General features: G+C 50.3%; 3 protein-coding genes across 3 annotated transcripts; 2 read left to right on the forward strand and 1 right to left on the reverse strand.

The window, feature by feature from the left end:
- Positions 1-125: 125 nt before the first annotated feature.
- BU25DRAFT_372871 (glycosyltransferase family 24 protein) lies at positions 126-5,200 on the forward strand. Its single transcript, XM_033704025.1, has 2 exons — positions 126-556; positions 606-5,200. Exons 1-2 carry the CDS (start codon positions 414-416, stop codon positions 4,969-4,971), a joined length of 4,509 nt encoding a protein of 1,502 aa, XP_033559363.1. The 5' UTR covers positions 126-413; the 3' UTR covers positions 4,972-5,200.
- Positions 5,201-6,210: 1,010 nt separating this feature from the next.
- On the reverse strand, positions 6,211-7,459 carry BU25DRAFT_123988 (uncharacterized protein). The gene has a single exon (XM_033700460.1). The coding sequence runs from the start codon at positions 7,293-7,295 to the stop codon at positions 6,660-6,662; it is 636 nt and encodes a 211-aa protein (XP_033559364.1). The 5' UTR covers positions 7,296-7,459; the 3' UTR covers positions 6,211-6,659.
- A 3,144-nt stretch (positions 7,460-10,603) lies between these two features.
- On the forward strand, positions 10,604-13,231 carry BU25DRAFT_423589 (uncharacterized protein; the record flags this gene model as incomplete). The annotated part of the gene is made up of 2 exons (XM_033708226.1): positions 10,604-11,187; positions 11,236-13,231. 2 exons carry the CDS (start codon positions 10,604-10,606, stop codon positions 13,229-13,231), a joined length of 2,580 nt encoding a protein of 859 aa, XP_033559365.1.
- Positions 13,232-13,516: the final 285 nt, after the last annotated feature.

The following is a 13,516-nucleotide window of genomic DNA, read 5'->3' on the forward strand; positions in this document are numbered from 1 at the left end:
ATGTGGTCGAGCGGTAGTGAACAACGGGAAACTTCGCGATGGGAAACTCAAGAGAGGCGGAGTTCTGGAGGTATTCGCGGTTCCGTTATCGATATGGACCCTTGGGGTCCCACGCTAGTCCTACATTTTGGGATACCTCTCAGTCGAAGCAGTGTCGCAATTGTTCGTGGAGCCTCAACGTGTTCCTTTTGTTCTTGTCGCAAGCTTGAGGTCCTGATTGTTGTATCGACTCCGGTAGTCATACAGCTTTGACGTGTTGCTCGGTTGCAATCGCGTCCCGAAACGGAATGCTACACGTTGCAATTTCTTGATACCCTAGGGCTGATCTCCCAGCTTGTCCTTGGCTACACCTTTCACAACCTCTTGGGAAGCTATAGAAAGCTCTTACGAAGCTACATATCATCTTCGGCAAGATGCGGGCTTCAGCCTCTTTGCTGAGTGCGAAGACGCTCCTTGCACTGAACGCATTCAGTCGAATTGGCGCTTTTGCAGATTCGAACATCAATGTTGCTCTTCAAGCTTCGTTCAGTCCTGCACCTTATTTAGTGGAGCTCCTGTAAGCCAAACGTGACGTTCGTCGCTCAACCCCTACTGACAAGCTGAAGAGAGACCGCCGCAGAAGAGAACGCGACCGCATACTTTCCCCTCCTCGACCGCATATCAGAAGGCTGGCTAGACGAGCTAGACACGGAGAAGCAACTATACGACAAATTCGTCGACATACTGCAGAGCGACGGCCATATTACCGACCCTGAGACCCTCGCCTCTTTCAACCTCGCGCTCTCAGTACGATCAGCGGCGCCACGGATAGAAGCACACTATCAGTTCTACAAGACGTCGGTCGAGCCTTCTCTGGAATCAGAACAGGGGAAGAACTGCCAGCTATGGGTCTCACTCAACGGTCAACAGTACTGTACACCACATATAGACGATGGCGAGCCAACAGGCAACATCAGGAATGAGCGTACGAACGAGCTACCGTTCGATCGAATCCTTGGTAATAGCTCAGCCTTGCCAACAATCGTATACGCCGATATTACCGCTCCGCGATTCAAGAAGTTTCACAAGACTGTGAGCAGGACGGCAAAAGAAGGAAAGACATCGTATCGTGTCAGGCACAAGCCCTCTCTAAAGGGATCTAAGACACCACTGGTCGTCAACGGCTATGGCGTTGCGCTGCAATTAAAGAGGACCGACTACATCGTCATTGATGACAGGCAAGCGGCACAGGGCGAGAACGCAGATCAGAAGCCGCTCGGTACAGAGCTCGACGAAGAGGCTGTGGATCTGAAGCCCCTGGCTAAGGAGGATGTGTCTGACCTGGCCGAGAAGGCTGCCAGCTTCGTGCTGCAAAGCGACCAGCCTATGGACACGCTCTTGAAGTTGGCTCGCGACTTCCCGAAGTACACGTCGACTATCGCTGCTACCAACGCTACTTCGGACTTCCTCACCGAGCACTACAACAACCGTGAGCTCCTACTGCCCACAGGGCACAATGTCATTTGGATCAATGGCGTACAAATTCCTGCGAGGGATGTTAACCCTTATGCGCTCCTCGCCCATCTGCGTCGCGAGAGGAAGCTGATCAATGGCATCAGAAGCCAGGGACTGTCTGCTCCAGACACCATTTCTCTTCTGTCGCACTCAGCTATAACACAAGGCGAGATCGGAAATGAGCCTCAGAGATACGATTTCAGAGACGAAGCTGAGGGAGGCAAAGTCATTGTATGGGTCAACAATATCGAAAAAGACTCTAGGTATCAGAGCTGGCCCACTGAACTCCGAGCGCTGCTGCAAAGAACCTATCCCGGCCAGCTGCCTAATGTCCGCCGCGACATCCACAACGCGATCCTGCCCATTGACTTCACCTCCCCTGACCATGTCTCCAATGTGATCGAGACAGTAGTTGGTCTTGTCAGGCGTGGCATCCCGTTGCGATGGGGTCTTGTTCCGCAGACTCCGACTCCTAGCGCCGTGGAGCAGGCAAAGGTAGTATACTACCTTCAACACACGTATGGTCTGTCTGCAGTCACCAAGTATTTGTTAGCTGCGATGGAGGCCAAGAAACTCGCGAGACCAGACAAGGCTAGCTTCGAAACGGCTGTTAAGGCTGGTACGCTCCGCAAGGACCGTGAAACACTTGAATTCGAGGACATATTGACTTCTGAAGCTCTTGGTGAGCGCGTGGACAAAGCTAAGCACTACCTGGAACGCCTTGCAGTAAATGGTCCAGATGCCCCGGCGATTGTAAACGGTGTGCCTGTTGCTCAAGGCGAGAACTGGCTGTCTGAACTCAGTCAACGGATTAGTATGGACCTTCGTCAGATCCAGAAAGCTGTGTTCGAAGGCGACCTCAGGGAGGACAGCTGGGTACCACAACAGTTCTTGCTCCAGGCTGCTGCAAAGCGCAACCCTTTCATCATCCCAGAAAATGAAAAGGATATTAAGCTCGTCAACATGGCTGAGTTTGAAGAGAAATATGGCGAGATCTTTGAAAAGTACCCTCGCGTCGAATCTGCATCGTCAGTGTGCAAGAGTGACTGGGCACATCTCACAGTGTTCGGTGATTTCGACACTGAATCTGGCTTGACTCTGCTCAAGTCTGTAGCGCAGTACCGTCAGGCCAATCCGAATGTCGAGATTGTCATGGTACAGAACTCAGATGCAAATCAGTCTGGTGTGTCTGAAGAGCTGCTGGACGCATACATCAAGACTAAGCGCCAGCTCGACAGCAACACGCTTCTCACGGTCTTGAACCAGGAGGTCGCAAAGTCCCCAACGCCAGCAAGGTCTACGCGTCTGCGCAAATCTGCCGAGCCACTCCTCAAGGAACTAGAGCTGAAGCCTGGCCAGCTCGCCGTTCTCATCAACGGACGCTTCGTGGGACCTATCCCTGAGGATAAGGTTTTCTCCAGTGAAGATATCAAGACACTTGTGTCGTATGAGACGAATAAGCGCATTGAGCCTCTGATTAAAGCTCTTGAGGACTTGCAGCTGACTGCTAAGATCGCAACGCCCTTCGATGTTGCCAAGGTTCAGTCTCTTGTGGCTCTTTCCACCGTATCTGATGTCCCAGAGGGCATCTTCGAAACAGCATCAACCCTGAGGACTAACACGTTCAGCAACTGGACTGCTGATCACACAGCTATCATTAAGGGAAAGAAAGAGAACGCCATTTTTCAGATCGTCGCATCCATCGACCCTGCAACCGAGCAAGCCCAGAGGTGGATCCCAATCCTGAACACGTTAAGCGAAATGGACGGCACTCATCTTCAGCTCTTCCTGAACCCCAAGCAGATGTTACAGGAGCTTCCCATCAAGCGATTCTACAGGTACTTGCTTGGTTCCAAACCAAGGTTTAACGCAGATGGATCAGTCGACAATTTCAAGGCTCAATTCAAAGGCATCCCAAAGAAGGCTCTCCTGAACTTGGGTATGGACGTCCCACCATCCTGGCTGGTCGCTCCGGAGGAGTCCATCCACGACCTTGACAATATTAAGCTCAGCTCGCTGCCCGCCGATACGAACATTGACGCAGTCTACGGACTAGAAAGCATCCTCATCGAAGGTCACTCTCGTGATACCGCCAATGGTGGTCAGCCGCCTCGTGGCGCGGAGGTCGTGCTGTCAACTGAAAAAGACCCACACTTCGCTGACACAATCATCATGGCCAACCTGGGGTACTTCCAGTTCAAGGCGAACCCCGGCTTCTACAGCATCCATCTGAAGAAGGGTAAATCCCAGGATATTTTCTCCCTCGACAGCGCTGGAGCCAAAGGCTGGGCTGTCCAACCCAACGACGAGTCAAACGAGCTTGTGCTCATGAGCTTCCAGGGCATAACGCTCTTCCCTCGACTGTCCCGTAAGCCGGGACAAGAAGAAGCCGATATCCTGGCAGATGAGGAATCGGTTGTTTCTGAGCTTGCAACTAAAGGCACTGAGAAGATCAACAAGCTTCTCGGCAAGATCGGACTCAACTTCAACAGCGAGAAGGTCTTCAAGAAGGGCGTCGAGCTCCTCGCAGGCACGAAGCCTGCAAAGACACAAGCCGACATCAACATCTTCTCCGTCGCTTCAGGGCACCTCTACGAACGCATGCTCAACATCATGATGCTCTCCGTCATGAAGCACACCAACCACACTGTCAAATTCTGGTTCATCGAGCAGTTCCTCTCACCCTCATTCAAGCACTTTTTGCCTCACATGGCTGCCGAGTATGGTTTCGAGTATGAGCTCGTCACATACAAATGGCCGCACTGGCTCCGCCAACAGTCTGAGAAACAGCGCGAAATATGGGGCTACAAGATCCTCTTCCTTGACGTGCTCTTTCCACTCGACCTCGACAAAGTTATTTTCGTCGACGCAGACCAAATCGTGCGCACAGACATGTACGAACTCGTCACCCACGACCTGCAAGGCGCGCCCTACGGCTTCACGCCTATGGGCGACTCACGCACAGAAATGGAAGGCTTCCGTTTCTGGAAGACAGGATACTGGGCGAACTTCCTCCGCGGCAAGCCCTACCACATCTCCGCCCTATACGTCGTCGACCTGAACCGCTTCCGCAAACTCGCTGCCGGCGATCGTCTGCGTCAACAATACCACTCCCTCTCTGCCGACCCCAACAGTCTAAGCAACCTCGATCAAGACCTGCCGAATAACATGCAATTTAATCTCCCTATTCACAGCTTGCCGCAAGAATGGCTGTGGTGCGAGACTTGGTGCGCAGATGAAGACTTGGCTACCGCTAAGACGATTGACTTGTGCAACAATCCACAGACGAAGGAGCCGAAGTTGGATCGTGCGAGGAGGCAGATTCCTGAGTGGACAGTGTATGATGACGAGATCGCGGCGCTGGCCAGGCGTATCAGGGGTGAGAAGGAGCAGCAAGAGGTCGTGGATGTGCAAGCTGAAGAGCAGGTGAGGGAGAAGAGGGAAAAGGATGAGGAGAGGAAGAGGGATGAGTTGTAGGGGGATAGTTCTTGAAGATGTGTAAGCATTGGAGGAGTTTTGTTGGTTGTAGACTTGTTTGACCAGACCGTAAGGACATCATAAAGGTATATATACACGCGGTTCGCTAAGTCATCTTCCAATCATCACACAGTCACACCTAGTCAACCCTGACTTCACCGGTCTCCATTGGTCTTGTTGCACGGCGGGCCGGACATGAAAATTCTAAATCTCTAAATTTTAGGAAGAGCTAGGTCGTCGGGATGGCCTCATGTCTTCTGATATGATCGGCAAAAAGAGATAAATGCCCTTGTTTGACAGTGCCCGGTCCTATACTTGTCTTTACGTATCCCTTTATCTAGTATCAGAAGTTGCAGTAGCAGCTAAAAAAAGTAAAAGCTGAGTCTATCATTATAGTAGCAAAGTTTTGGTGTCTCAATAAGAGATTGCTATGTATAAGATATGTATGCTAAGATAGTCATATAACAAGTGAATAACTAGGACAAGTCTGTATCTGACTGGCTAGAGTGGTTAGACACTATCGTGACGCTTCCAAGGTGGCGTTGCTATAATCCTGTCCTGCCGGTCCAACAATACTAACGCAATCTCGAGCGTAGTACCGTAATTGACCTGCAAAGCCTGATCTCCAGCCACATTGTCTCTGCGAGCGATGAAGCAATCGGTAGTGCTCGCACAGTATGTGGCTCGAATAACTTGATTCTTTCCAGTAGATCTGCAGTAGAGACTTAAGTATTGTCCAGAGGGTATTGGGAGGAGCGCATCGCCATCTTTTCTGCCACGAGCTATCCATCTTATATCGGCTTGTGGTGACAAGGCTCTTGAGAGAGTTTACGCTCTGTCGCAAGGGTAGAGATCTTTGATCCAGTGGTAATTATTGACATTTTCCCAGTTCGTTGGTTTGTCTGGTTTCCGGAAGCCGTAACATTCGCAGCTGCACTGCATTGGCAGTTGACGACCAGGGTTTTGCTGCGAAGTCTTTGGGGCTATTCCAGCTTAGATGCCGTGAAGGATGGGCTCACAAGTTGAGATTGTAGATTCTACCTGCCACAGAGCCATTTACTTGGATAACACTATCGCGGGCAATGTTGCGGCTGACTGAGGTGCTTATCGCCATGGCCATCTGTTCGTCCAGAAAGCTGCTGGAGGCAGATCGCGAAGACATCTCGGACAGAGACCATGAACTGTGGAAGGGTTGAGATGGTTGAGTTAATCGATCTGAAGAGCTATATCGGGAATCGATCGAGACTATATAGTAGAAGGGAATAGCAGTGAAAGAGTAGGGAAGCAAACCAAACTGACCAAATGAGCTGGACAATCAGAGCAGCGGACCGCTAGCAAACAAACCCTGAGCGCATCTTGAACCAAGCCCTGGAGAGATCGTGCCTTGTTTAGTATATGCCTAGCCCCCGTTACTTTCTGCCTTGTCGCAAGGCTCAGACTGCCTGCAGCACCTCCTCAATGCACTAAACCCGCATCGGTACGCACTACAGTTCGTGATTCACCTACCGGCGTTTCTTACCAGCTTGCGCGGCAACTCTTGGGTGATGTTGATGGAACCCGTATTGACTAGTGCAGGTGTTCGCAGCGACTGAGTCTCGTTTGTGAAACGCTGACGCCGGTTGGCCTCAGGCCCACGATTCAGCTCCACTTCGACTGCGCATTATGGAACATGTAGGAGGTGAAGCAGCCTACCCCCTCTCCCTTGATGCGGACGACCTCATACACCTCCCTTCTTCTCCATCGCCACACTGAATTGTTGTCCGTGCGGACAAGCCCGCGAGCTCAGACCTCAAGATCAGTCGAGAGACCCAAGCAGACGCAACATATCTCGCCACTACCCCGAGCGCATCCGATGGTGCAATGAATTGATAGCCCGACAAAATGGCAGTGCCATAGAAGATGTGTGCGACCGTCCCAAGAGTCAAGGCCTGGGAGAACCAAAAATACCATTGGTTCTCCGGATTCCAGTAGAAACGTCGCTCTTCATGTTGCACGCACACCGAGAACTCGTTGCCTGGCCATCGCTTTACCCAATCGCGGAGTCGAACTGACCACGATGTGCCAGATTGAGGTGCGACTGCGTGTCCACCCTGTACAAGCTCAAAACACGAACGGGACATGAGAGAAAGGAAACCTGCCAACCACAGTGCGGCAACAAGAACGTTCCATAAGAATATCTGATAACGATATCTGCAAGCTATCACGACCGAGTACGCTTTGCTGTACAAGTCGAATGCCACCGTCGTTACGTTGACCACAGCAGCGATTGCCAGGACAAATTGCAAGCCAACAATGAGCACAGAGATTTCTCTTCGCCTTGTCATGTTGGCTCCTTAGTTCAGATTTCTCAGCATGTCCTTGGGGTTGACATAATCGAAGAGTCGGACCGGGTTGACCACAGGTGCAGCCAGGGCAAGTAACAGACTTAGTATAGGTCGACTTGTGCTGAGTAAACCGAGCTCGACCGGACTTGATCCCAGGATTGATAAGATTGAGGGCAGAAGACCAAGTAGGACACCTGTGCTAGCTGTCTGAGACTGGACGTTTTTAACAGAATTCTCCATCATGCAAAGTGCCGTGTCAATGCAAGCAGCGTTGTATCGTGGAGAGCTCGTTGGCAGAGTCTGGTATAGCTTCAGCTCCGTGCTGCAGTTCACAGCCAACTGCCTTGTCTAGTATTCGTTCCATTTTGGGTAGAAATTTTGATACAGCATTGAAGATATTGAGGATTGCTTAAATCGGTCAAGTTGCAACAGGGTCGTTGAAGATGGGCAAATGTCTCGAGCTGGTGTGCGAGATGTAGGTCTGAGTGTGAAGATGTGTAGCCGATGGCTGAGATATAACACAGACTTTCATCAAGACCGATAAAGCTCTGCGAGGCCTGAATTGAGAAAAAGCAATATGCCATGCATTAGATGTGACGTGCCGGCTGCTTTACATCGGAAGGATCATCGAAGGACCTGTGGCTGAACCATCCGGGCAAGCTTTCTTTTTCGTTGCATATGCTATGCAGCCTCAGGCGGGCAGAGAACCCTGGCCGACCAATGATGCAGAGGTGGCAGAAGGGCGTGTACACTTTCTTGACCTGCCCGAGGTCGAGTCTCATACAACGTTCAATACATCGGGCAGGCAGCTGGCGCTCGTCGGGCGTTTGAGAGGCTGTGCGATTGGGTGGTGTGCAGCGGAATTCAGCTCGGCCGCAAACGCATGTGTGGTTGGCTCATCTAGGGCATGAGCAAAAGGCCGTAAACTGCTTTCAGATTAAGCTCGGTCATATACTTTCGGCGCACATAGGGTTCCCGCGCACCTCACCCAAAGCAGCCACACACTATTGAGTCGTGATCATTGTCAACAACAACAATTATATTTGCCACTCAGTACACATAAATTTGAGTGTTGAGGCAGCAACAGCAGCAGCAGCTTTTTGAATTTTGTTCTCATCTGAAGGTTGATGCCTGTTTAGCTTGGAGAGCTGCTGCGCAATTGATCGTAGCTTTGATACTCTCAATGTTGCTAAATTGCTCATTTGGGTTGACTTGAACACACTTTCTTGATTGCGTAATCCTAGGACTATCTAGCTGATATTCGAGTTGTGGGTTTTCATGGTTAAACTGAGACGGAAACAAGGCCCGCTGTCAGACTGCATATATGCTCTCACTGATCTCACGATCCGACGTACAGCAACAGAGCACGCAGAGCACTCTGCATGAACGCTCCCACTGCTCTCACTGCGCTGTCAGATCACACAGAGCAGACATATCACCACGTAGACACGTTTGGTATATAGCATGTAGGAACACAACCCTTATGGTTTGTGTTCAACCTCGTCAATTAAGTTTGTCATTGGATCTCAACCAACCTTCGAGTTAGACAGATTGCCTGTACTACTCATTGTTACCCCAAGCTGTCGTTAGGTGTTTCACCAAGGCAACTTACCCCTACTGTTCCAGAACCAGAGCTTATCCTCGAGAACCAATCGAATAGTACTTACAACCTTTGCTTAAAGTACAACTTCAACAGTTTGTTACAAACACATACAGAAGAGAAGGAACTATTGGACCTGGGGACAGCGGTTATTGAACTGTTACGATCCATGAACAACTCGCAAAACAACACTGAACAAACAGGACTACGCAACGAGACGAGAGCAGCCAAGGAACTGCAGTATCGATTGACCGAGCTGTGAAGCCGCGTCAGTGATACCCAGTATAATCAACACTCGCAATATCTGTTATACAAACCGAGATTGTACGAAAAGGACTGCAGTGGATACAACGTGGATCTCGTACACAAACAATCATCACGGACCCATATACCGACCCACTTGCAGAGGACCCACGTCGACAACGATCAATAGGACACCAAGGACCGAGTATCGAGGTCACGTCGACAACGCTCGATTGGACCGAGTATCAAGTCACTGACGATACTCGATATGAGCAGTACAATCAATCCTCCTGTCAAGTATATAAGCAAGTAGACACGCTGCCCTATGGCATCGTGTTCAACCTCGTCAATCAACTTTGTTATTGGAATCTCACCTGCTCTCGAGCCAGACAGTATACTCTGTACTACTCATTGCAACCAGTCGCCATGGTCTTTGACTAGACGACTACCCCCTGATTATCACGGCGGTTTATCACAGTCAAACCTCTGCCGCTCCGAGCTCGCTCAGTGATAACCAACCTCTGACGGCTTTCTGTACCTCTGCTCATCCCCGAGAACCAATCGAATAGTGTCTACGAGCTTTGCTTAAGACACGACTTCAACACTAATATATATAGGCATAGTGCAAGGCACCTCCTTACAACATAGCGCAGGGTATATCAATAGTATGGATATATATGGGGGCTCCTCACATGCTAGACCCTGAACCGCAACTTCACAGCCACTCACAGTGCCTGTACATAATCAACCCTTCATCATTGCTATCATTGCTATCATTGCTACTGTTATACCACCTACTCTCCTGCCACCTCTACACCCTGTTTAGGTCTGTCACCTACATTCAAGGTGCAACACCTATATATACTTACTGCTATCAGATTCAGCTCCTTTATGCAATTAGAAAGGTACCAAGGTTGTTGTTGTAATAAAAGCATGTGGGGATTCAGCCACTGTTGCAGATTATTTAAGCGCAAAATTAGGGGGGCGGGGACAATATTCTACAGCTCACCAATACCAACAGACTCGGTCGTAAGACGAAGCGGTTAGGGAAGAGATGTTCTCTAAGCTTGGAATGAACAAACTCTCCATCCCTGTCAAGGAACATCACAGTGTTGACGCAAATAATAGTTCAACGCCAAAGCGTTTGCCTCCTGCCATTACAAGGAGCGTAGATCACATGCGACTGGCATGCCGACATGTCCAAAAGAGCCAACCCTATAACTATGTCGCAGAGACCTCATGTTGGGCCGCCGATCGCTTGTCAACCATTTGCCTCAGCCTGGTCACGGTTGTATTGTGGCTGACAGCACAAGGCTACTGCCGAGCTTCACTGCATTTGGCCCCCAACTATTAGCGTGCATGCAGATGTCAGCTCAGCCTGCACTTTGACATAAACACACACCCGCTCTTCAGCCTTCTCATCAACGTTCTTCATCCTCAATCCATCTCGTCTTCTTCAAGGCAGATGGCTCAGAACGCATCTTTTTACTGCCCGTCTGGTGGAGACTGGTACGCTTGTTTGTATGGTTCGAAGTTTGCCGGATGCTGCTCGATCGATCCTTGCGCCAAAGGCTGTCCACTAGATGCCGTATATCCCTTCGCATTTCAGTACGATCTGTACGGCAGGTTTCCAGATGCTTCCTGCGGGTCCAACTCTACCTTCTTCACATGTGCCGCAGGGCCTAATGCCACTTTTGGTGGATGTTGCAAAACAGTACCTTGCAGACTTGACCCTCCGAGTTGCCCCAAAGGACACTTGGTCCCCATGTATATGGAACATCAGTTACAACTTGATTTCTACGGAAATCCAGATCTCAACAATTATGGACAACCTCCGGTTACGACATCTTCCGTCGTACGTGTCAGTGCTGTGCCTACCGCTACAAGCGCTCCAATCTTATATGCCGAAACGCTTAGCGATACAAACGCACTCATTTCATCCAGCCTGTCCATTGCTATTGCCGTAGTTGTTTCGGCAGCTCTCACTATCTGGCTATGCTACCGAAGGGTTCCTGGTGTTTATCTCAAGCAATGGAGCTCAATTGAGCGGTAAATCAAGTTTATCCGATCGAAGACTTACACTGACATTCTCCCTAGTATACCGCTTCCCACTGAGACAGTGTCAAACAGCAAAGACACAACTCAGACACATTGTAACGATATCCAAACGACCCCTACAGTGCACGATCTTGCCCGACTGGGTACTAGATGTCTCTGCATTCTTGCAGCAACCACTCTGGTGGAGCTTCTGCTGTGTGGATTCTTGAACTTTCTGTGGTTTGGACAACCCAACAACAAGACTTGGATGCTTATCATGATCGATGGATGGGTCACACGCTCTGTAGCTGTAGCAGCTTTAGTACTCAGAACCGCAGTGGACCTACAGGCCGCCATAGGGTCCGCCATTCTTGCCTCGTTGTTTCTGGAATCTCGAGTCGGAATACAACTATGCCAACTTGCTAACATCTCTCCGATGCGTGCTGGTGCAACAAGCCCATGGGCTTTTGTCTGGTGTGCAGTGAGAGACGCTTGGCAATCCACCACCCTTCGCAGGCAGCATTATTCACTGTACGTCGTCAGTGTTCTATTAGTTCTGACGACGAGTGTGCTCCAGTTCTCATCGACAGTATTGCTGTCAGATCTGAAACTAGGACCGTTAGCTGCTCACCAGTCTATTTCCGAGATTCGAACAGGTCTATCGTATGCACCCTCGACCGAGAAGATTCCACGGGATTCTGCATGGACAACAAATCCACCCTCATTTCCATCTTTTGGGGAGTACCATGAGCCCGGAAGTTCAAGTGAAGATTATGTTGCAGACACCGGCCTACTCTTACGCGCGTTCCTCCCTTATGTGGCTCCTGAATCTCGACAAACGCTCTCAACCTATTCAGGGAACGCACTGATACTCGATGCCAGAGTCTCCTGTCAGGCTCCTGTCATCACACAACTATATGCGGCTGGTACATCGAACACGCAAATCACTGGATTGGTTGAAACTTCGAAGCGCATCTCCATGCTACAAGAGATCGCAAGCACGCCATTCGACTGTACGGTGGCTGGCGGCAGTGAGCTCACTATTTGCCAAATAGCGCAGTCTCGTGAGTCCTTCACAGGGTCGTTGAATAGTCAGTTCGTCAACTCTACCACTTTTGGAACCGCCTTTCTCGTCTTCCTAGGCTCGCAGAATTCGATAAACCCCAAGATTTGGCTTCCTTTGTCTATGGACGAGCATAACAGCACAATCCAAGCTTCAGCCACCCTCTGCTTTGCGCCCTGGGATTCAGCTGTTCTAGATGTGACCTTGTCTGGTGAGACGAATCGGTCCGAGCCTCTGCTTGAATACAATGCTACCTCGGACAAACCATTTCAGACATGGGCTGTACTCAATCATCTCATCCCTACTGTGAAGAACGGTATGCGTCAAATATTACAGATGGAGAGACCTCATAGTTATGCTGGGGACCTTCCTCCACGATACCGACGGCCAGTGGTACAGAGTGATATTGGGAGCAGTTCAGCCGCTGAAGCCAGTGTTCCACTGCCTGCAAATTGGACTGTTACCCTTAATGGAGCCCCCCTCGTCACCATGCTTCGTCGCTTCCCCAAGCATCCCAGTCAGATTGTTGCTGCAGACCCTGCCCTGGCTGCAATCTTTGACGATGCACTCCATTCCACTTCTGTTGAATGGGCTCTCTCTTCACTAATCACAATTCTCTCAATGACCAACTACTACGGTCAGCAGCCAGCATTCGATCGTTTGGACAATGTCACTGTATCTTTCTTTGAGAACGTCCTTTACCCTCGAGATCATCTAGGCTTGACGATGCTCATGTGGGTTCTCGCAGCTCACATTGTTATCATCGCTGTTCTCGTGGTTTTATTCATTCAAAAGACTCGCCTGACACTCCTTGGAAATGCGTGGTCCGCTTTCGCGCAGGTAGCGGAGTCTTGTGAAATCATGGAGCACATTGCTGGCGCAAGTGTACGGAGTGATTCGGAGGTCCTGGAAGATCTCAAGGAGGCGGGCAGGGGCAATTTGCGAGCCAGGGTGGTACGCAGAGGAGAGGGCGCCGAAGTAATAGTCGAGTGAATCAACACTTGAAGTGTTAAGGGCTGTCTCGATTGCAGTTTCGGACGACAAAGGTCACTGCAGCGATCTAAAGGACAGTCCTACGGCAGTTGCCAGTTCAAAGCTCAGAAAGTACCGTGCTTGGGATGAAGCGAGTCGAGGACCAGCTAGAGAAAGGACACTGGGTCGCCGTTTGGTTCGAACGGACCTCAATCTGGCCAAATTCTGATTGTCTCAAAGCCAGTTTGCATGCAGCCATCTTGTTAGCTCAGCCGCAAAACACTGGCGAAGGGGTGGCTGTGTCAG

This window comes from Macroventuria anomochaeta (assembly GCF_010093625.1).
Source record: "Macroventuria anomochaeta strain CBS 525.71 unplaced genomic scaffold BU25scaffold_27, whole genome shotgun sequence".
Lineage (NCBI taxonomy): Eukaryota > Fungi > Ascomycota > Dothideomycetes > Pleosporales > Didymellaceae > Macroventuria > Macroventuria anomochaeta.

Coding starts and splice junctions, on each gene's coding strand:
- BU25DRAFT_372871 (XM_033704025.1), top strand. CDS start 414: ATGCGGGCTTCAGCCTCTTTGCTGAGTGCGAAGACGCTCCTTGCACTG. Junction 557..605: donor CCTTATTTAGTGGAGCTCCT/GTAAGCCAAACG, acceptor GACAAGCTGAAG/AGAGACCGCCGCAGAAGAGA.
- BU25DRAFT_123988 (XM_033700460.1), bottom strand. CDS start 7,295: ATGACAAGGCGAAGAGAAATCTCTGTGCTCATTGTTGGCTTGCAATTT.